Source organism: Rhyacophila brunnea, unplaced genomic scaffold (genome assembly GCF_057557595.1).
Source record: "Rhyacophila brunnea isolate RB1 unplaced genomic scaffold, BYU_Rbru_1.0 scaffold_13, whole genome shotgun sequence".
NCBI classification, from domain to species: domain Eukaryota; kingdom Metazoa; phylum Arthropoda; class Insecta; order Trichoptera; family Rhyacophilidae; genus Rhyacophila; species Rhyacophila brunnea.
The window spans coordinates 14,847,511-14,871,419 of NW_028232785.1; the positions used below are offsets into that span (position 1 = coordinate 14,847,511).

General features: G+C 34.1%; 1 protein-coding gene and 1 long non-coding RNA gene across 2 annotated transcripts; one reads left to right on the top strand and one right to left on the bottom strand.

Annotated features, from left to right (window-relative positions):
- Positions 1-715: 715 nt before the first annotated feature.
- Positions 716-12,292, bottom strand: LOC147076610 (uncharacterized). The gene is made up of 4 exons (XM_085941297.1): positions 12,085-12,292; positions 9,283-9,432; positions 6,959-7,111; positions 716-3,562 (listed from the first exon to the last, which is right to left on the bottom strand). The coding sequence occupies exons 1-4, from the start codon at positions 12,286-12,288 to the stop codon at positions 2,210-2,212; spliced, it is 1,860 nt and encodes a 619-aa protein (XP_085797423.1). The 5' UTR covers positions 12,289-12,292; the 3' UTR covers positions 716-2,209.
- A 3,375-nt stretch (positions 12,293-15,667) lies between these two features.
- On the top strand, positions 15,668-22,890 carry LOC147076611 (uncharacterized). The gene is made up of 4 exons (XR_015069662.1): positions 15,668-15,950; positions 17,844-17,999; positions 20,007-20,150; positions 20,700-22,890. It is a non-coding gene; the product is annotated as an uncharacterized LOC147076611 (long non-coding RNA).
- The last annotated feature ends 1,019 nt before the right edge of the window (positions 22,891-23,909 follow it).

A 23,909-nucleotide genomic window follows, 5' to 3' on the forward strand; every position in this document is an offset into this window, starting at 1 on the left:
TAAAAGAGAGATCCAGAAACTTAGAGTAGCACAACGTGGTATGGAGAGGTGCATGCTGGGCATAACGCGAAAGGACAAAAAGAGGAATGAGTGGATAAGGAAGCAGACAAGGGTTTTCGATGTAATAGAGTTTATTAAAAGCCTTAAATGGAGATGGGCTGGACACATAGCTCGAAGAAGAGACAATCGTTGGACAAATCTAGTCATCCAGTGGTATCCAAGAAGTACAAAACGTCCACAAGGTAGACCTAGAGGCCGCTGGATCGATGAAATGATAAAGTTCTGCGGAAGTACGTGGCAACGCAATGCACAGGACCGAGAGAAGTGGAAGCAACTTGAAGAGGCCTTCATCCAGCAGTGGATAGATTCAGGCTGATGATGATGATGATGATGAATACAACAAACCTTGCATCTATGCTAGAGTCCAGTGGGATTTCTTTCTTTGGAGAAGGCCTTCACCCGAAGAGGGGTTCTTACATACCAAAATATTATTTAAGTTACAAATATAAAAATACTATATAAACGTTACATAGCACTGTTTAATATATAAACATTATTTATCAGTATTATATACAAAATAAAAATCCTAATATTTATATGTATTATACAAAAATATAATTATAGGTTATATATATATATATTAGATATAGTCAATTCACTGTCATTTAAATTTTATCTGTAAGGAATAAAGGGACTTTTTATTTATTATTTATTTATATACGTCATGTTACTTAGCAATATACAAATGCTTGAAATAATATAGATCTAGGTACTTTAAAATTACTATTTGACATAGCAGTGTTAAAATACTCAATTCAATTCAAATAATTTAAAATTCATAGTATTTTTTGTTAAAATTATTTGAACAAGGTTAATCAACGTTGTCAAGGTTCAATGGTATATTGAAGGTTTCTTACCTAAAGTACAAAAAATACCACTGTCATTTTCGTATAAACGTATGTAATATAATTTAAGGGTAAATATTACCTTTTTGATTAGGGTATTGGCATTTCTAAGATTTTTTTAAATTTCGCCCATGTGTTTGATCAGTTAAATACTAATAGGTAGCACAACCAGAGTTGAGGCGACCAGAATACTCATACAGAGGCATTGTTTACAAACAGAATGTTTCAATTTTTTTATTGACTTTTAAAAAAGAAGATTCTTTGTTTTGATTTACGAAAAAAAACCAACTTATCAAAAAAAGAACAGCATATAAAAGAATAATGTATTCTTCAGAAATTCATCAATACATACAATCTTTCGTATCTGCGATCGCCTCAACTTTCGGTAACAGCACTATAACTACGTAATAAAACTAGTACAGCCTACAAGCAAACTGCATTGTTAGTATCAATTTTTGATCATGATCTTAGATATTGCATATGGATAACACACTGCGCCTCCAAGAATGCCTGTTGCTCTTCTCACGTCTTCTCAGACCCTACGAGCATCCCAAAGCTCCACCATATGCACTATGTTGATAGTATTTATTATTTTATAGCAGACTTATAATGGAGCAAGCACAACCCTGTCTAACTCTGGTCATCACCTGGAAATATTCTGCGAGTGTCACCAATATTCTTATAGAGCATACGACGCTCTTGGACACGTGCTCCCAGTTTCTCCAGAAGTAGTTGCGATGCGGACCGTGAAGACTTCTCATGCAAGGCAGCAGGCCAACGGACAGTTTCGCTAATGGCTCTGCTGGAGAGGATATATAAGGTAATGAATTTGGGCTGTTAACGCTGGTCCGGGTTAAAAATACAGCCTTATTTTTTGGAAAAGCTTCATTGATGGGTCCTTTCATATAACCAAGGAAAGTATGTTTGCTAAAATCTTTCACTGAACGCTGAGTTACATAATGTCTCGGTTCCTGAGTTTCCGGAGTTCAGGAGTTTAAAAAAAACTTCTCAAAAATAAATAGTTTTATCATGGGATCGGTGTGGGTTGAGAGATGTGCAACCAATGTCGATCTCATGAGTTAAGTATGAGCAAAAATAAAATTCAACCACAAGTAGTTTTGGAGAGAGATGTGATATAGTGGCAAGCCTTTAGATCACATCGTTGACTATCCCAATGAATAAAATTCAAACTGGATCAGATTATTACGCCATCAGCCACCATCATTATTGAAAATAACACTTGCATACTTTACGTCGCTATATGTTTTAATATTCTCGAATTTATACACAGAAAAGACAGTTTATTAACATTGTTTTTTAACAGAATGTATCAGCAAATGTCGTTTTAAGTGTTGAGATGTTTTGCAAGCAAACGAACATATCTCACATTTATATTGTTTTTCAAGAGTGTGAGTCATTTTGTGTAATTTGAGGTGGCTGTTATGCGTACTCCCGTATGAGCAAACATCGCATTTATAGGTTTTTTCGCCAGTGTGTAACATTTTATGTAGTTTTAAAGAGCTTGTATATAAACTTTCAAAAGGGCAAACATCGCATTTATACGGTTTCTCACTAGTGTGTGACTTTTTATGCAATTTAAGGCTAGTACTATGCAAACATGTATAGGAACATTCATCACATTTATACGGCTTTTCTCCTGTATGTTTCATTTTATGCGATTTCAACATATCACTCCGCGAGCACTGATAAGCGCACACATCACATTTAAACGGTTTTTCGCCACTATGCGTCATTTTGTGTATTTTGAGATGACTGTTCTGCGAGCTCTTGTACGGGCAAATATCGCATTTAAATGGTTTTTCGCCGGTATGTGTCATTTGATGTCTTTTGAATTCGTCCGATGAAACAAACGTAGAAGAGCAAACATCGCATTTATACGGTCTCACACCACTATGCGTCATTTTGTGCAATTTGAGACTACTCCTGTACGAGGTTTCATGAGAGCACACATCACATTTATAAGGTTTTTCACCGGTATGTGACATTCTGTGAACCTTAAGATTACACATCTGCGAAGTTTCATACGAGCATACCTCGCATTTGTACAATTTTACACCAGAGTGGGTAGTTTTATGTACTTTTAGACTATTAAAGAATGAAGTTGCGTAAGAACATTCATCACATTTATACGGTTTTTCTCCTGTATGTTTCATTTTGTGAACTTTAAGATTAGACAACTGCGTGCTTTCGTATGGGCATACATCACATTTGAAGGGTTTTTCTCCAGTATGTGTCATTTGATGTGTTTTTAATATATGCGACGATTTGCAACTATAAGAACATGTATTACATTTAAACGAGTTTTTACCACTGTCTTTAGATGACAATTTACGTTTATCAGTAGTCCTGCTTTTGTGAATAATCTCATGACATCTAAGATTATTTAATGAATCATAAATTAAATCGCAAACACTACATATAAAATTACGTGGTAAATGCTTTAATCTTTTCAACTTAATACGTACAACCTTTGGAAGATTAATTGGGATAATTTCCTGTTTAATTTTTTGTTCATCTATAGTTAACACCGTGTATGGTAACACTTTGTTTTCGCTTTCTTGATTAGTCAAACAACTGACTTTCTTGTCATCCAGTCGGCAGTCGTCCGGATTTTGGTGTCCTTGGAAAAATCGCCGCTTTTAAAATAAAACAATATATTAGTTTTATGTACATCTTCTATAGACACATTATAAAAGCACTGTCTGTGTTTAGCATAATAAATAAGGTTGAAGCTTTGGAACTAGCCGCCAAAAGTAATATTAGTCTATGTTCACGAGCATTGAACAAGTAAATTCATATACTTATTAACTATTATAATAATTTGATCGGCCCAATCAATAATCGCAAAATAAATTCGGCATACATACGTGTTTAGTTTTTAACCTTACAACCTTTAACTTGACAATACGCCTTTCGAAAAATTGCATTATGTCAGGTGGATACGGACCCACTCTTAGGGCCATTGAAACGATTCCCAAAAGAAGGCCGAATCAGGCCTCGCTCCTTAATATCCAGTTCTCCCGTGGAGATTTTTGTCGTTCAACTAGATCACAGGTTCTCAAACGTATTTCGACCACCGCCCACTTTGAAATTTTAAAAAAATCTAGTGCCCCCCATATTTTTTAACTTACATTACCATCTGTTGCGTATCTTAAAAAGATCAAAGAATGTTTCAATGAGAGGAAATAAACTCATACTTAATCATACTTGAAGTATTTTTAACCGGTTAAGTGCCCAAAGCGTCTTTGGACGCCCTAATTACACCAATTCTTATGTTAATTACTATCAATTAACTAATTGCGGCATAGAAAGGATTCATTAAAGAAAGGCTTTGAATTTAAAACTTATCTAATGTGATGGACTTGGAGTCACATGGAGGCCAAGGCTGTATTCTGTGAGAACCAAATGTCGTTTGTTTAACGCGTGCGTGCTACCTGTGCTCATGTGTGGCTGTGAGACATGGCATCTTACTAAGCTTCAAGAGTCTCGGCTTTTGAGCTTTGAGAATCGATGTCTCCGCCGAATCTTAGGGGTACATTGGTACGACCGCGTTACAAATACCCGAGTTCGTGAGTAGACACAACAGCCTTCAGTGATTGAAGTTATCACGATGAGACGATTTACGTGGCTGGGACACGTATTCCGGATGCCGCCAAAGAGTGCGGCACTTCGTACCCTTGTGGCACAGCTTCAAGGGTTCCGTCGCCGTGGCCGGCCCTACCTCACCCTGCAGTGATCCTACAAAAGCGACCTACGTGCTGCAGGTCTGACATGGCGGGAGGTGCGGGAGTTGGCGATGGACCGAGGGAAGTGGCGCAAACTTGTGCTTGCCCTATGCCCCAATGTTGGGACGTGACAGGGTGGAAGAAGAAAATAGTGAAGGATGTATTTGATGCATTTTGACGAGTTTGACGTAATTCGCCCCGTTCAGTAACTTGCAGCCGATTTCTCGTATTAGTTAGCAACTTTGCTTCAGCACTAAATCCAAGTTCACAAAAATACGACGATGGGAATGCTATCAGAAATCTTTGAACATCAGACCATAACCTAGGGGAGAGATTCGCTTCGACAGCCAAAATTCTTCTAAGCATTATTACATGTGTAAGCGACTCTAATTTAATCGTCCATACGGGACTCCAAGTATTCGAGTAGTAAATCGCATCCCAAGTGGTGTCGTGTCTAGATTCCGTCGGATTTTTATAGATATTTGTCTGCCGTCGCCCCTCTAGATTTCCTTAACGCCCCCTAATTTATTTGAGCCTTCTACTGCCTCCCTGAAAGCCACCAGCGCCCGCAAGGGGGCGTTATCACCCAGTTTGAGAAAGACTGAACTAGATGTTGGTTAAAGCGATATTCATTGGCGTTGAGTGATTTGTTAGTTCGTGTGTTGTCGTATAATATTTTAAGTGTCGAAATAAAGAAACTATTGCTGAAAAAACAGTGCCAAACAATGTATGCAAGTTGAGACAAGTTTGACGTTCCGATGCCAGTTATCAAATTGGTTACTTGCCTAGGCAATCAATTGACTTCAATGTTGAATGAAAAAAGCACCTCAAGTTCATCCAATTATTTATATTGCAAGTTGTAGAAATATGGTTCCCACTTCAGTTAACATTCAACAGAAGTTGCCACGTGAGAATGCGATATGGGGACCAGTAACCATTTAAATGTGTCTCTTTGTTTAAAAATGTATTTAAATTTTAAACATTACGAAGGCTATGTAAATTGCAGCTGCCAATTAGATTAGAAGATTGCACTAAAAAACTGCAAAATAGCATAATACCCCGTTTACCCATCCATGGATTTACTGTTGACAGTTAGTAATATATAGCCGTAACAATAAAATGTATAGGTAAACATGTGTTATCCTGCAGTTGCAAGCTTGCATGCATGAATCAAAAAAGTATGAAAGCTTCTGAATTTTGATGCGACAGAAGGGATTTTCTCGATCTGCACCTGCGCAATAGAACGATAGTGGCGAACCTGCCTGCATAAAAACGAACTGTACTCATTTTGAGGTTAACAGATTTTCACTACTTGTCAAATAGTAGTAGTAAAATGACAAAATCGCGTCTGGCTTATGCTTCAAATACACTCTATGACGATCGGTCATATATATGTCGAAAAACCTGTTTCTTATATTGGCGTCCTGTGTCACATGGCGTCACAGAATGTAAATACGATGCCATACAATATGTATGTATAAATGTCGGAATGGCATAGATTTGATCACATACACTAAAACGCTCTTAGCATATATGTGACCGACGTCATATAGTCTATTTGAACCTTTACTCTTGAGTCTTGAAGAATGATATTGGAGAGACATTGAGCATTTTTACGTGTAAACAGTTATTGTCACGATAGTTTATAACACGCACTATTACTGCCAGTAAATCCATGCACGTTTAAAGGCGCTATAATACCTATACGTCTATTTTCTCTTATATACCATAAAGAATTTATAGGAATCTCTAAAACCTATTATGAAATATTACTACTCACCAGTAAAAAAAGTTCATGAGGCTAGCAATTGTTATGGTTTAAAAATAAGCAAAAAACACCGATTGGACGTGTGACCACATATAAATATTTAGAAACATGACGATTTTCAAGATTCAATATTGTTTATGGTTCGATTTGCTTAAAAAAGAATTTAATCTTTTTATAGATTTTCTTCATGATGGCCACGCGGCTTAAGCGTCGGACTTTCGCGTCGTGGTTCCCAGGTTCGAATCCTGAGTCAGGCAATTCCACTTCTCGTAAAAACAAAAAATCTTTAAATACAAACCTCCACCCTGTGGAGGCCCATATGATCTTATTAGATCGGACATGGTCGAAAAAAAATAGATTTTTCTGGTATGTATAATCCACTATAAACTAACAAATTGGTATTTAGTTAAGAAATTAGTACATATGTTGTCCAACATAACTATGCGTAACAAAAATATAAACAATTCTACATAAATGCTGATATTGCCACCATATATAGGAATCGCCGTACCTTGAAAAAATTGAGACAAAGTATTTACCTGATCATTAGCCTTATCTACAGAATATGAACAGCCAGCCACAGGATTGTCACATGTAAATGGATGCGTTGCGTATTTATTAAATTCTCCAATTGAAGTGTCCGTCTGGTAAGTGGTTTCTTCTTTTATCTTGAAATTCTCTGAAGCACTCTTCTGAAAATATAATAAAGGGTAAAGTGAGTAGGTCAGCCAGAAGTTTCAATGTATTGAATCAAAATATTTTATATAAACATGGCGTAATGCTGGCTCATCGCCTAGGCCAGTGGTGGAGAACATATGGTACGCGAGATGATTTGCATGGCACCAATAATAATAAATGACCGATCGCATTTTATAAAATATAGCAGTCAAATAGGTACCTACTCTTCAAGAATAAGCATTAAGTTTAATTTAAATATATTACTGTATAGGTTGGTCCTTAGACTTTATGCGTCATGTATAATACATATCGCACTAACCTCGCCAGGCAGCGGGGAATGCCGCGCTGCGGACCTATAATTTTGATCAATTTACAATGCTTGAGACCACAATAGCGAGAGAATACCTCATCTGATCGGAGCAATTCTGGTGTCAATTTGTGCGTAAATAACCAAATTAACTAATACACAAAAAATCTCATTTCTATCTTTCTAGCCACAAAAAATGACTGCACCAAATAAGGAACAGAAACTTGGTTAAAAGTAGTAATTCTGGCAAACATTTTCAAAATTGGTGGACGGAAATATATGGCGTAATTGAAAAAAGTGATAAATCTATATGTGCTATGTTTTGTGAGTAGTATCTAGAACATCGTCATTTTTATTAGAATTTTTAAAAACTATTTTTTTTTTGTTATAACTGCTCAGTACGTCAGACAGTTGAAAAATAATATTTACGAAATTTTGGCATGCGTACGTGAAAAGGTTCGCCAACCGTGGCCTAGGCCCTAGAAAATGTTTAAATATGATTATAAGCTCCACTTTTTATTCCATAACAAGACCGTTTATGTAATGTTTGAGTCTTTCACGGTTGTTCGTTATAGAAATAGGTTATTCGGTTATCACCGTGTAATGATAAATTCTTCTTCCTTCCTCAACGTTTCGGGCTCATTGCGAAGACCATTCTCAAGAGAGGAAACGTCGATGAAGGAAGAAGACACGGTGATAACCCAATAATCTATTTCAAGACCGCTTATGTATTCAAAGTTTAAAGGTTTATTTATTTTATTGAATGTTTTTTCAAATAAATTTTATTGCTTAGCTTTGCTATTAAAAACAAAAACAGAAATCCTTTTGAACATATAAGTATAAAGAAAATAGGACATGGGGTCTGAGACAGGCCAAGATTTTAAATAAGCCTTCCAAGAATTTCTAAAGCATAATAATTTATGTCGTATACACTTAAGACTACTTTGCGGACCAAAAAGGAATCCTCGTCAAGTGCACTCAGCTCGAAAGCAGGTGAAAAGCTACATCTATCTGAGACAACAAGTGTCTATAGATGGATGTATATTTGATGAAATTGTTCGCAGAGTAAAGTTAGGCTGGAGTGCTTTTGGCCGCCTGAATAATGTCTTCAAAAATGACCTTCCACTGTGTTCAACCAGTGTGTGATTCCTGTGATCACATATGCGTGTGAAACATAGACCCTAAGTAAAAGAGAGATCCAGAAACTAAAAGTAGCACTACGTGGTATGAGAGGTGCATGCTGGGCATAGCGCGAAAGGACAAAAAGAGAAATGAGTGGATAAGGAAGCAGACAAGGGTTTGCGATCAAATAGAGTTTATTAAAAGCCTTAAATGGAGATAGGCTGGACACATAGCTCGAAAAGAGACAATCGTTGGACAAATCTGGTCATCCAATGGTATCCAAGAATTACAAAACGTCAGCAAGGTAGACGTAGAGAAGATAAAGTTCTGCGGAAGTACGCGGTAACGCAATGCACAGGACCGAGAGAAGTGGAAGCAGCTTGAAGAGGCCTTCATCCAGCAGTGGATAGATTCAGGCTGATGATGATGACGACGACACCTAAGACAAACTGAAACCTACTCCATGCTCTATATGACAGAAGAAGATTGTTTTATTCATCTTGGATACAGGTAATTGATAATTTGATAAAAATTACATATGGTTCCTTTCAAAATAAAAGGTTGTACTTTTTTTTTTTAAATGTGATGAAAAACTTAGACGGTATTTGGTAATTTTACAGCACAAAAATGCGATGCGGGAACGCCGGAAATTACACTGAATTTACGTAGAAATGACACCATATTCACGTCCTAAGTTTCTAGAAAATTATCTTTATTGTAAAATATAGTGAAATGTTATAACATTATCTGATTTACCTGATGTACTGGAGTAATTTGTGAGCTGGAGCATTCACCAGGTGTACCATCGTACGTTTTTCGCATATCTTGAAAGTCGTCTTGATCACATATATCCTCTTGGTATTCCTTGGGTTCAACTTTAACGCAGGGGGCGTAACATGGATCCACCTTTATATAATAAAACAAAAAAATAGATATATTTATAACACAATCACACTGTCGTTCTTTCGATCTTTAAATTAAATAAATATACAATATTTATTCCAATCATCCTATTCTCCTATTATGCAAAGAGTGACAATATCTATTGATATAAAATAGAAATAACAATCTCAGTATATAATGAAGTACTCGACACTCGATATTGTATTATATAATATTATGAGTTGTCAGTAGCAAACCCTTCAATCAAGTAGTTCACATATATGTAACCTCTCAATTAAATAATCGTTTCTCGCATACTCCGATTGTCCGCAATATACATTAAGGGCGGACGTGTTCAGCGTGGGTAAAAATGGAGCTTTTATTATATTTTCAAAGCATGATCCTGGACATCCCTAAACGTTGTAGATAATCTATTTATATAATTTTGAAGCTTTATTATCCTTTGTATTTATTTTAAACATTTGATGAATGCATAAAGTATTTTTATTACATAAAATAGTATTCTTTTTAACCTATATATTTCAGTACATAAATGTGCAGTGGTGTTAAGATTTTTTACATTTATTAATTTTTAAACGCATTTATAAAACCATAAGTATAATTTATATCGACATTTTTATAGTGAAATATTTACGATAAAAAATTATATTGATAATCTCTGTGATACCAAATTTGACAAGAATTAGGCATTTTATTATTCAAAAAATGGGCAAGATTAACACATTTGAAGATAATTCTAAAGATACTAATTATAAGCTATGTATTTGACCATCCAAATGTGATAAACATCCTACGAATAATGATTGCTTTATAATAATTAATGACCTAAGAATAAGGTAGTGTTTTTTTGAAATACGCCATTTCTTTTGGCATTCCCCAGTGGTTAAGCTATAACATACGGCCGTAGCCATAAATTGACAAACTAAAACTAAAGTAGGGAGTAAGATCATGATAACGCGCGTGTTTGAACATGTACCGTTTAAAAAAGTTTTGTGGCGAATCAACTATTTTGGTGAAATCGAAATGTTAACGAAAAAACAATATGTACCTCACTGCTTTGCTGTGTAAAAATGGTGAATTTGTATCACCACAGGAAAGTACTTAAAAAACGATAATCGCAATGGCGAATATCCACTTAATATTACGAATAAAAAGCGAATGTGACATATATGGCCTATAAAATATCATATTATTATAATGAATATTACAAGGACAGTATTCTTTCTAAGTGAAATTATAAACTTAAGTATTTATAATTATCCACAGGTAATTAATAAATAAATGTCAGAAGTAAAAAATCCTCCACGGTAAAATAGCATTTTGGTTAATTCGCCTTTTTTACAAAACTCTGTTCTGTTGATATTCACTAAACATAATGTAATTTAATGTAGCTCCGCGTATATCTTGAATTTGATATTTCAGTATGAAAAAAAATCTGGTGTCGCAAGCTACAAAAGGCGCATATAGACTTGGGTTTCGGGAATTTCCCGACGGGAATTCTCAAGAAATTTACGAGATTTTCTATCCCGAATCTCGAGAATTGAAATTTTTAACATTTTATTTATTAAATATTAATTGAAAAAATGATTTTCTATATGAAAAAAGTGGACAGAAAACACAAAACGTGCAATGACTGGTCGGGGCATTTAACACAATTAAGCCAACGTCGACTCAAAATGAGCGCAATTTTTGCATCTTCAGGGAATTTTGTGTCTCAAAAGCGTACGCGATTGTCAGACGCAGCGATTGACAGTTTGTGTTTTTTGAAATCCCATGTCAATAAGTAATGTTTTTAATAATTTTTGTTTCCTACATCTATTTTACTTTTCTTCTTACATAAGTAAAAAAAAATCATATTTTTTTGGAATTTGTCTGTTTTTAGGATTTTTACAGGTTTTTTTTAAATTTCCCGATACCTCGAGAATTCTTTTCTGGAAATCCCGAATCTGGAAACCGAGATTTTCTCGGGAAATACCCAACTCTAGGCGCAGATATAAATGTAATACCAAAATGTCGCACTTCGTTATTCATTTTGGCTAGCGTGACATAATTATTGTCCCGACATGGCGTCGTCGCATAGAATAAAGATGCAACTGTTCGCCCAGTTTTGATTTGACTAGGTATATCATAGTCGGGACGATTTTCAATGTGCGATTTGATAACAACTGATGTCAACATTGCAATTTATATTATCGGTAAATAATTATGTTAATAACTTCATTTATAATGGCTATATTATAAGAATTGGAAGAAATTCTACAACAACTAATGAACTTGACTGATAACGTGATCAGACTAATTGTCTCGTGGCTTGTTTAGTATTTTGTATTGAGTGAGACGTGGTGGGGGTCGCTACTCAACCAAAAAATTAGAACAGAATGGATTGAGTTAACTAAATGATTTTATTAAATTACTCGGCTAAATTTGTCTGTCCGTACAAGTTAAGTTAATAAATTACCCGCCACTCGACTTATTACTCGACTAATCTGAACCGGCCTTCAAAGGTGTAAAAGTTATCTAGTCGATATGCTCATAAATATATTTGATGATCCAATGACAATAAATTAAATACATAAGACATCTAAAAGTGACAGTTAATTACAATGTAAATTACTATACTCGTATATTGACATTGAGATAATAATTACAACTCACATCGTCAGTAATCTCTTGTTTTATGTAGCAATGGCCTTTTACGCTATCTGAACGCTCTATGGGAACGTCAAACCATACCGGACCGGGTGATTTGCCGTCAGTAACACATCCGGTTTCTTCTGGTTCTTCTTTTATATCCATTTTATGTTTTAAATGATTTAATATGACAGACGAGATTGACGTGGCACCGACCTTTCTAGTCATAGACAAGTATAAATCATATTTAGTGCTGCCATTACAGAAATCGAGATTATTTTCGATTCAAGATTCTCCTGGTTGTAATTTATTATTTACATTGGGGGAATATATATTCGCACAATTCAATAGATTGTTTTCACAAAGCGCTGACAACATTTAAAAAGATGTTCGTCACATCGGAAATGGATGATATTCACAAATCAATTACAACACTCAAATGATCGATTTGCACAAAGGAAAAAGTTGTCTTCACGTATCAATATACTATTGTAACCAATTAATCGTAAAAGAATACAAACACTAAGAAAATTAGGTTTAATGATTTTAAACAATATTTTGGCAAAACATATACGTATGTATTAGGTAGGTATGTACCTACTTTCAGATTCAAATAATACTATAAATACCTATTTAGAAAGTGACGTTAATTAAAACTTAGGTAATTGTGCCGCAGATGCCGTCATGAGCTTTTATGATTTTTTTTACGAAAACAGCCTGCTGTTTATTCCAGTAGACAATTATAATAAATACCTTTTTCTGTCGGCACATAGGTTTTTCGATCAAATAATAATTGTTAATTTATAATTTGAAATGCTTATAGATTTTGATACTTCATTATCACAATCTAAGATTATATTATTAGGTACCTAATATTAGGTTGGGGTAGGTTCTGTTAGGTCAGGTTAGGTTGGGTTAGGTTAGGTTAAGTTATATTAGGTTAGATTACGTTAGAATAGGTTAGGTTAGGTTTAGTTCAAAAATGATAGGTACTTATACAATCTCATGACGGCATCTGCGCCACATTTACCAAAAATTATATCGATGAACCGAAAAAGATATACCTAGGTGGTGTTATTATTGGTTGTAGATTTACATCAAATAATATATGAACGATAGCAGCACGAATATACACATATTTATATTACTGCGTTAAACATTAATTATATTGACACCTAAGCATCATTTTTGCGATTGCCTTCTAATAAATTGTATGCTGCTACAATTATTAGTTTGACATTTGTGAATTTCTACCTTTTCTTTGTGCGATATATTATTTGTCGGTGAAAACAATTTTACAAATGTGTGCAGTTGTCAAAATTGATTGAATTTATATTTACAATGAGTGATTTATGATTTTTGTTTTGTGAAACAAACTATTTTATGTGATTTCATCTATTTATTTGTGAAATCATTTAATATATGTGAAAACTACTTTCCAAATGTTAAAGTTATTTTTTTTTTGTGAATTTTGATTATTGCATTGTGCGATTAATTCCCACCCTTTACATTGTTTCCCAAAGGGGGCTAGGGTCCAGACTTAGGGGAGGGTAGCGTAACAGGTTGACCAGATAAGACAAGTGATTTATAATACACACTTTACATATTTGCTATGTATACCAGTAAAAATAAAGTCTAAAAGTAATATGTGGTCGGGCGATGCAATTTATTTCTGAATTCTGTGTGATTTATTATTAAAAAAATAATATAAACAAACGCTCAAAATAGATAGGTAGGTACTTGTACAAAATACTAGCTTTTAATTTGACATTGAACATTATAATTATTATTATTGTGATTTTGATTTTACTTACACGAAATAAAATAGGTAGGTACTGAGTGCCCGAAAATCAAAAAATTGAGTAGGTACCTATGTAGAAAATTTCCAAATCATAATAGGTATTTAGCTTGTAGGTTGGTATTATGGATATTCAAATATTATGGTTATGGCCTAGTTTCTGTCGTATAGATACAGACCTACATACTAATCTAGAGGATGGCCAAAAAATCGAACTACGAAATACCATACGACGCCATATTGGAAAACGTTATTTGAATGTCAGATTTTGCCATTACGAGTTGTTGATCGGGTAGTTTTCGACAGTGGCTCCCCCATTTCATTCTCCAGATAAGTTTTACGTCTGTACCTATATTCTTTATTGGCATATTTTCAAGTGAACAGCTGATATTTCGTTACCTACGTTTATTGTAATCCAGATCACAATATGGCATTCGGTAACATACCTAGGTGCCTTTGAGAATCATTATTAGAGTATCCAAGCCATAACTATTATGCTCGCGTTGTATCAGTGTTGCCAACCGTACTATAATTATAGTATTTGTACTATAATTTTCGTCTGCGTACTATGTACGATATAAAACAGGTATAGTACGCCCAAAATACTATAATTTTGAGAAATTGGAAAAAAAGTTAAACAAAGAAAAACAACGCCAAAATAATCCGTTAGAAGCAAAAATCCTTTGTCTAAAAAAAGGTGACGGCGATTTCCAAACTAGGAGGCGGGGAGTGTTGCAAAGGGAGACAATTAATGTAGCCACGTCATGTTTGCAGTTTGCAAATGCATAGTTTATAAAATGGCAGCTAGTTATAAACTACAAGAAAAAACAGCCCTATAAAAGGTTGTTTGCAAACCTTTCTGCAAATATGGAGACTAATATTATAATCCCTCGCTTCTGTACGATTGTGCAGCGCAGTGGCTATCTCGTAAAAAAATGGAATAAAAGGGTCAAATTAATCATAATGTTGAAATTTGAGGCAATATTGGTTGAAATTTAAAAAAAAAAGTGAATAAATCAATCCAAGTACCACTAATACATTCACTGACTTAAAACGACAAAGTGAAGGCATTCATAAAAATATTGGAGCTTAGGAAATCAAAATGACACTTATCTCCACTTTTAAATGATTTTTAAGCCAGATATATTGAAGCAAACAAAAATCTATTTACTGAGTTCTTGGTTAGTTTGCTAATATACTTTTCACATTATTTTATTAATAGCAAAAAAAAGTTGCCTGCAGGCTGCTTTGTTTCGGAGCTATTAATTTTTTTTTAATATATGGTTGAAAAATTCTGACCCGGAGGGTCTGCTTCAGGATGTGGGGTCCTTGATAGAATACATTTGTCAATGAACGAAGATGAATTTACTATTGAAATTGATTGCGCTAATAAACAAGCACATTCGTCAAAGATTAATGTTATATACGTAGTAAAATCTTGTATATATTTTTTCATTTTTGTATTCGTAAGTAGGTACATTGTTGACTATTTAAAAAGGTGTCTGTATTATTTAATGAAATACGGGGGGGGGAGGCGGCTAAATTAGATTTTTTTTTAAGTGGGCGTAGTAACATAAAGTTTGGAAACCACTGACTTAACATTTGAATTTTGTCTAAAAAAACGAGACGTTAATTACCCTTCATGGACATTTTGTCTAAAAAAACAAGACGTTAATTACCCCACGTTTAATTTTTTTTAATGCAGGAAATTATTGGTCACTCAACGCGTACTATATTTTTTGCCGAAATACTATAATTTTGAAGGCACTGTACTATAATTCCACTTTCAAAATATGGCAACACTGCGTTGTATCTTGTCTATGGTTTTAGATTTCGCACTATAACAAAATGTCTGTCCTGTCAAGTCAAGATTAAACCATACAGGTAGGTATTTTCGTTGTGTACACAAACCCGAGGCCAACTCTTGTTGTATTCATTTAAAATGGATATTAAACGCGAACCTGAAGACTTCGGATTCGGTGCAGAAGAGCAGCATTGGTTCGAGGTGCCAACAGAATCAGTTGTCCAATCCAATAATCGGAATTCCCACACTAAGGAAGAAAATAATGACAATGTTAGTCGTGCTTTTGAGGTAAGTTTTTTAATACTTTTTTCAACACAGTGAATTGTGTACCTACATAATCATTTGTTTATTATCGATAATGAAGTGTGCCTCCATCATAAAATACATTGGTTTGGCTGCTAAAATAACAATTTTACCGACATCATATAATATGTTCACATAGGTTGGTACCTATTTAATTTAGTGTCGAATAATGAATAAAAAAATGGGAATATATATTCGCAAAAGTGCACACAACATTTAAAAAGATGAAATTCACATCGGAAATGGATGGATTCACAAATGAAACAGCATCAACTGTCAAATGGTAGATTTTCACTGTAGAAAGAAGTAGTTCTCACTTCTCAATAGATTATTGGTACCTAGCACTCAGAAGTGTATCGATGGAATTAATTAAAATAATATTGTAAATACTATATATTCAGACAAACACCCACGGTGGTCGCGCGGCTTAAACGTTATACTATAATGCCGTGGGTCCTAGGTTCGAATCTTAGGTCTGGCAAGTACACATATTGTTTTTCAATTTGTGTCTGTCAGGGTATGAACCTATTAGGTTGAGCAAGTGGCTGACATCCATTTCTCGTAAAACACAAAATCTGTTAATACAAACCTCTACTCTGTGGAGTCCCATAATATATGATTCTATTAGGTTCGGACATGGTCGAAAGAAAGAAGAAGAATATATTCAGATATAATAGTAGGTATAAAGAAGGTACAAAACTATGAACAAACGCAATAAAAAAGAAATACCTAGCTACCTAATCAATTTGACGGAAGGTTATAGGTGCCTAATGATTAGAGCATACCTACCTACCTAAATGGTAATTTTATGTCTAAAAATATAATATTGTCTATCCATATTCTGTTATAATATGTTCTATGTTATTGCTACGGGGCTATAAAAACGACAATTTCTAGAGTAGTATTATCATACTTTATTTGACAGATCTATGTGATTAGTTGTCAGAACTAAGTTTATTTATATTTTTAATATGTGATAGGTTACTTTTGTTTGGTATTATTTAAAAGAAATGAAGAATGAAATGAATGTAGAATTTAATATTAATTATATTTTCATATCTTTTAAAATAGAATTCTACCAAGTAAATGCTAACTCAATTAATAAATGGTATTATTTAGTTTATGTGAAAACAATTTACCTACTAAATGTTTGAATATTTTTGTTGATGTGAATGTTTAACTAACGCGATGTGCGATAAATTCACACCCATAAAAACTCGATAGGTATTAAATTTACCTTTTTATATAGGTAATACTTCCTAGGTAAAACCTTGCCGAACGAAATATAATTTGTCATAAAAATCCAACATGCTTCCATTTAATGTTATGTTTATTGTTATACTAGATACTAATAATAATTGTATATGCATTGACATGTTTTCTTTTTTAAGTACATACGTCATGTTTTTTAGCCATCTTTACTCGATTTAAGAATGCTTTTATCCGAATCAATGACAAAACAAATCGACGTGCACACACTTTTACCGTCGGTCTCCGATTGGCGAGTCTAGGCGACGAGTGAGAAATTTCGTCGCACCTACTGTTGAAAATTATTTGCCTTTTCACTGAAGTACGCTCTTAAAAAATCGCGAATACTCTACTAACTGAAATCTACTACTAACTACTAACTAAAATCTAATCCGTGGCCTTCTTACAATAGCAAATCAGCATGTTACTTTGTAGGTAACTTGTATTCCATCCAGGGAAACATGAAAACTTCTGGTAGTGATAATACAAGGATAAAAGAGTCTAGTGCACTGGTCGCGAATTGTATGAAAAGCTCATTCAAATTTTTACGTTCGAAACATATCACTAGGTAGGTACTCCTTTAACTGCTCTAAGCGTCGGTAATCACTAACACATTTATAACTTAAATAGGTACGCAAAATGGATGTAAAGGTCGAGCCATATGGATGCGAATCCTATGAAGACGGGCGGCATTGCTCTGATGTAATAAATAAGCAACTTTACAGCCCGGAAGCCAGCGCTTACATCAAGCAAGAGTGTGGTGACAATCTGAGTTGCACTTTTGAGGTTAGTTTTGATGAACAAACGTCGTTTATTTTTTAGATCATTGCATATAGGTAAGTGATATTACGATCTACAATGAATTATTATTGGTAGGTACTGTCATTTCCCTCTGTTTTCGAAAGTGAGAAGCACCTGTCACTTTTATTTTTGTATGGTTTTTCGTCTGGATTCGGGATGTGAAGGTGGACAATTAATACACCGGAATTGTGATGGAAGCGGCGAGGCTTATTTAAGTTAGTATTATATAATAGTTACATTTTTAATAATTTATTTTACGGAGGACGAAATGTGCGTGTTTACTGTTTGGCTGTTTGCAGCGTATTACCGCCATCTTGTGTTTTGCTTTCAACGAGAGCGTTGTCGAAAAACGGTGACGTTGCAAATATTTTTCAATGGTCGTAATCTACGGCATTGCCGGCTCTATTATTATTTATTTTCGTAATCAGCCCTTACTATTTGTTGGATTTCATACCGACTCAGGCCTCTCCAGATACACAGAGACATCCCCAAATGGAGACCATTCGGGGATGTAACAGTACCTAATTCATTGTTACAATAAACTTAGGTATGCTGACAATTAGTAGGTATGTGGTGTCACCACTGCACCAAAAAATTTAATACCTACCTACAGTTGTAGTTACTTATTGACTTTAATTACAATCAGGCCGATAAACGCATGAAATATATACTCCTCCAAGTATCAACAAGACTTATTGGGTACCAATGCGCACTTACTTTATATGACAAACTCTTTCAGACCTTGCTATTAAAAATAACATAGGTAAGTAGGCAACTAATTCTTCAAACGTGTTTAATTTTCCCCTATATTTCACCACACGTGAGAATCGTACCATCTTAATCACACTGAACTAACTATACTAAACAGCAGTGCTGAAGACATCATACTAAGCAATTATTTAAAGTCTACATTCTTACGAAATATAATAAATAACATAAAGTCAATATTACATAAGTAACATAAATACCAACCGTGAACAGGGATATATTTATTCTACTAAGTAGCAGATACATTAATTGTTTCTAATATTATTCAGATACACATAGACTTAGTCGAAGTGTATCCAATATATTACGCAAACACAGGCTTGCTATAATCGAAAGTTATTTTCTTACTTCCCAACTTTGTTGGTGTTTGTCCTTCAGACCTGCTTCAATATACTATGGTGATTATGCCAATAGTTAATCGATAGTTGTTAGTTGTTACTTTGTTAGTTGATAATTTAGGTATTTAGATTTAACAATGCATTAGGTGTCTATTTATAAATATGTATGCTGGAAAAAAAATCAAGGTCATCCGATATATAGAAAATGCACATAAAGCACAAATAAATTAGCAAGCTGCCTGATTTTTGAAGACATGTTAAACTTCAAATTGTACCTTATTGACGAGTTGATTACAAAAATGACATTATTTGTCAAAAAATATGATTTTTCAGGAGTGAGAAAAAACCTTTGGAATATATGAGTGTTTGTAGCTAGGGGCGGCATGGTATATGACAGTATGGTGAAGCCGGCAAGTATGGTGAAACAGGCTGGTAATCAGTTTGCGGCAACAATTCCACGTTATCATTATATTATATGGGTGCGTTATAATGACCAAAGTAAATCCTCCGTGATGCCTTGCATTTTTTTTTATCGCGTCCCCATTTCTCGTGAGTTATCGGCATGTTTCATTCAGTTGTATGAGGAAGCTAAATCGTTGCCTATCTGTACTTTTAATACATCTATGGTTTGTAGGAACAACGATTTTCAGACTTACCTATCTTCTGACCTATGCCATGTTTGTAAAATCGAAAAACAGGGTTATATAGATATCGTAAACGCCCCCAAGATGCATTCAAACGTCGATTTCTATAAAAATTGACATAAGTAGTATGTCTTTTTGGAATCAACTCGTCAATTACATACTCCATGACATGATTTCGAGAATTACCAACTTTTGGCTGTAACTTCACGCTATGCAACACAGCACTCCTTACTGTTTTTCAGAACCTTGCAACGGACCCGGTGATTATAAAATCTGAGACTGATTTTCATAAAGGTGACTTCAATGTTGAGTTTGTCAAAGAGACGATAGTTCCAATCAATTATGAAGAATCTCAACCAGGTTGCTCGTATTCGGAACACAGGCCGGTAAGTCAAACCCTCACACCTCTATTTATTTAAAACTGTGTTATACGATCGTGTATGCTCTTAATTATTATCTTTTGAAATAAATGCTTTTATATTATGCTTCAGTTAAATGTAACTTCTTTCGATCCATCTGAATGCAATGAGGTATAGGTTTCGTACACTTTTCCACCCTTCTAATACATACCAGAACAACCAGTAATCGTCACATCAATACTATAACTAGATAACTTGATTTTGACTGTTTTTAGATATCTATTAGACAATCACAATTTTCCATTTTTATTTAAAATAATAATTATAGCCTAGATTTATGTTAATCATGTAAAGTTTAAACTTTATTTTCCCAACAAGGACCAAATCAGAGTTATCTAGTTGTTATCTAGGTGATGAGAACAGAATCTTCTTCTTTGTACTCTTAATTGCTTAAAAAACCATATTTTGTTCGCTGTATATATTGAGGAAATCTAAACAAGGAATAAATCCCTTTTAATTCACTATTGGAATCGGAATTAAGGAATATTTTAATTGTTTATGCTTTATTTTTTACAGTTTATCTCTATGAGCACTGTGTTGACAAAGGGTGCTTCTTCAAGGATGTCAGATGTCCAAGCACTTCGAGCTGATATGCACATTGACGAAAACAATATTAAAAATGAATTCCAAGAATATAATTCTAGGTTGACAAGAATGGACGCCATATGTAGCACCAATAAACAAAATGTTATCCAATCCAATGACACTAATTCTGAATTATTAGAAGCGGTTATAAAATTGGAAAAAAAATCTTTCCATGCGACGAATTTTGTATGCTGTATTTGTTTTGATTATTTTGAGTCAGTAGATTTACTGACACTTCATAAAGCCAGTCATACGAATGTAATAGGTAAAAAGACATATACATGTAGTGAATGTATATACTCGTGTACGCGGTTACGTTACTTAAGACAACATAAAATAATGACACATTCAGATAAACCATTTAAATGCGCTGAATGTAATTTCTCGTGTGCGCGTTCTTATTCAATGAAATCACATAAGCTGATTCATCTTGGTGAAAAGCCTTTTAAATGTACTGAATGTAATTACTCTTCTAAACGAGCACTTAGCCTAAAAAAACATATAATGACTCATTCTGGCGAAAAGTTATTTGAATGTAATGAATGTAGTTATTCATCTACACGGGTACGTTACTTACGACAACACAACATATTAAATCATTCTGATGAAAAACCATTTAAATGCTTTGATTGTGATTTCTCATGTTCACGTCTTTATTCAATGAAATCACATAAGCTGACGCATTCTGGTGATCAGCCTTTTAAGTGTAGCCAATGCAGTTATTCATGTAAACGAGCACTTAACCTTAAACAACATGAATTGACTCATTCTGGTGAAAAGCCATATAAATGTAATGAATGTAGTTACACAGCAAAGCGGGCACGTACCTTAAAACAACATAAAATGACTCATTCTAATGAAAAGCCATATAAATGTAATATATGTTCATATTCTTGCAGACAACTCACTAATATGAAATCACACAAAATTACTCATTCTGGTGAAAAACCATTTAAATGCCTTGAATGCAATTTCACATGTGCACATTCTAATTCAATGAAATCGCACAAAATCATTCACTCTGGTGAAAAGCCACTTAAATGCAACGAGTGTAACTATTCGTGTTTTAAATCTCATGATATGAAATGCCACACAATGACTCATACAGGTGAGAAGCCGTTTAAATGTAATGAGTGTACTTACTCATGTACAAGGGCGAGTAAATTAAAACAACATATAATGAAACATACTGGTGAGAAGCCATTTAAATGTAATGAATGCAATTACTCATGCATACAAATTGTTTACATGAAATCACACAAGATAACTCATCATGGTGAAAAGCCAATTTAATGTGCAGTACCTATCCCATTATTGTATTGTGCACGATCTGAAATCTTTATATGCCATTTAAATTATGATTAAACTTAACCTGTATGTATGCAAATCTCTCACTTGAATTCACATAAATTAATTAAATTTTACTGATTGTCATTCACATGATGAAAAATCTTTGAAAGAAAGATGAATGTCATTTTCAACGCTATTGTAATGTCAAGAATATTATTTTATATGATAGTCACATAAAATTACCCATTCTGGTGCACAGGCATTCATTTATTATGTAATCAGTAAAGCATGCATAAAGTTGTATAGCATTTTAAAGTACAGAGTGTTTTTCTATTTGTGTTGTGAGATATATAAAAATACATAATGTAGGTGTATAATAAACATGTCGACAGTGTTTAGGAAAAAGGAGGTAACCTTCGATTTTTGGAAAAGTGCTTTTATTAGACATTTACAATGTATACAACTAAATACACGTTCTATAAAAAGGAAGTAAGCCGCAAATGTCGAATTATTATCTAAATTCAGGTTTTAATTAAGATTAATTACGTTTTAATTTATAGAAAAAGCATTACCTCTCAATTCTAATGATTTTTATGTAATAACTTCTTTAAATATTATTAGATCGAAAATATATTACACCAAAATCATCGATCATCATGCACCCAAAGTCTGTGCCTATTTAAAAAAATATATAATTAACTAAAATCACTCAAAAAAACGTTTTTTGCCCCTCCTGTAAAATTTGTTCTGTGAGGGTTACGCCCCTTTTTCCTAAACACAGTCGATGTGTTAAATTGTATAGTAGTTGTTAAATAAAGACTTTCGTAATTGGACTACGTATTTTTTACCATGTACACCATCCTTTATAATGAAATCCGACCTACCGTAACTTTGCCATTTACACCGGATACTAGAGTGAAACAGGACAAGGTTTGATGGTAGATGTTGACATGTTTTGTATTCGATGTTCGATTCTAAGATCACAATATGGGCATTCGCTGAGTGGCGGTTGTATTAACATCATAATTGACTACCAAACAATCCACAGTGTGTACTAGCCTCCTCTATTAACTTGTTACATTCCCTCTATCATGCCTCATTTAGGTTATACGTGAGTAATGGAAGGTTCAAACGATGTTTTTTTTTTAATCAGTACCTATTCAATATACGCATAATTACGTCAACACTTTTGGTGGTAGCTATCGTATTGAAGTGATTTCAATATTAAAACTGTACATTTATAAATAGGTACAATAATGATTTTTTCTTCCGACCATGTCCAATCTTAATAACATAAATAGGCCTCCACAGAGTGTAGGTTTATATCACCTAAGTTTTTATGACAAATGGATGTCAGCCACTTGCTCAATCTATTAGGTCCATACTGTGACTCCAATCACAAATTGAAAAACAATATTGAATTTGCGAGAATCATGGACCCACGAATTTATAAGCTAACGGTTAAGCCCCTCGGCCATTGTGGGCATGATACTTTGGTATTATTATAATGTCATAAAAATTATCTTTCCAATCCAATATTTGCAGGAACACTCATAATATAACTCTGTTTTATCCCATATTGAGTAGAAAATACCGAAATTACGATATTAAAAGCAAATGCAAAAATCCTACATAGTCATATAATAGGACTTAATTCATTTTTTTATTTTTGATAGCTTTGTTTGTAACTCAATAGACTCATACACAAATTGAAAAACAATATGTTTAGGTACTTGCAAGACCCATTTTTCGAACCTGGAACCCACGACGCTATTGGTCGACAATTAAGCCGCGCGGCCATCATAATATGTGTATTTGCCAGAACCAGGGTTCGAACTTGGGACCCACGAA

Coding starts and splice junctions, on each gene's coding strand:
- LOC147076610 (XM_085941297.1), bottom strand. CDS start 12,288: ATGACTAGAAAGGTCGGTGCCACGTCAATCTCGTCTGTCATATTAAAT. Junction 9,433..12,084: donor AACAAGAGATTACTGACGAT/GTGAGTTGTAAT, acceptor TATTATATAAAG/GTGGATCCATGTTACGCCCC. Junction 3,563..6,958: donor TAGATAAGGCTAATGATCAG/GTAAATACTTTG, acceptor TTATTTTAAAAG/CGGCGATTTTTCCAAGGACA.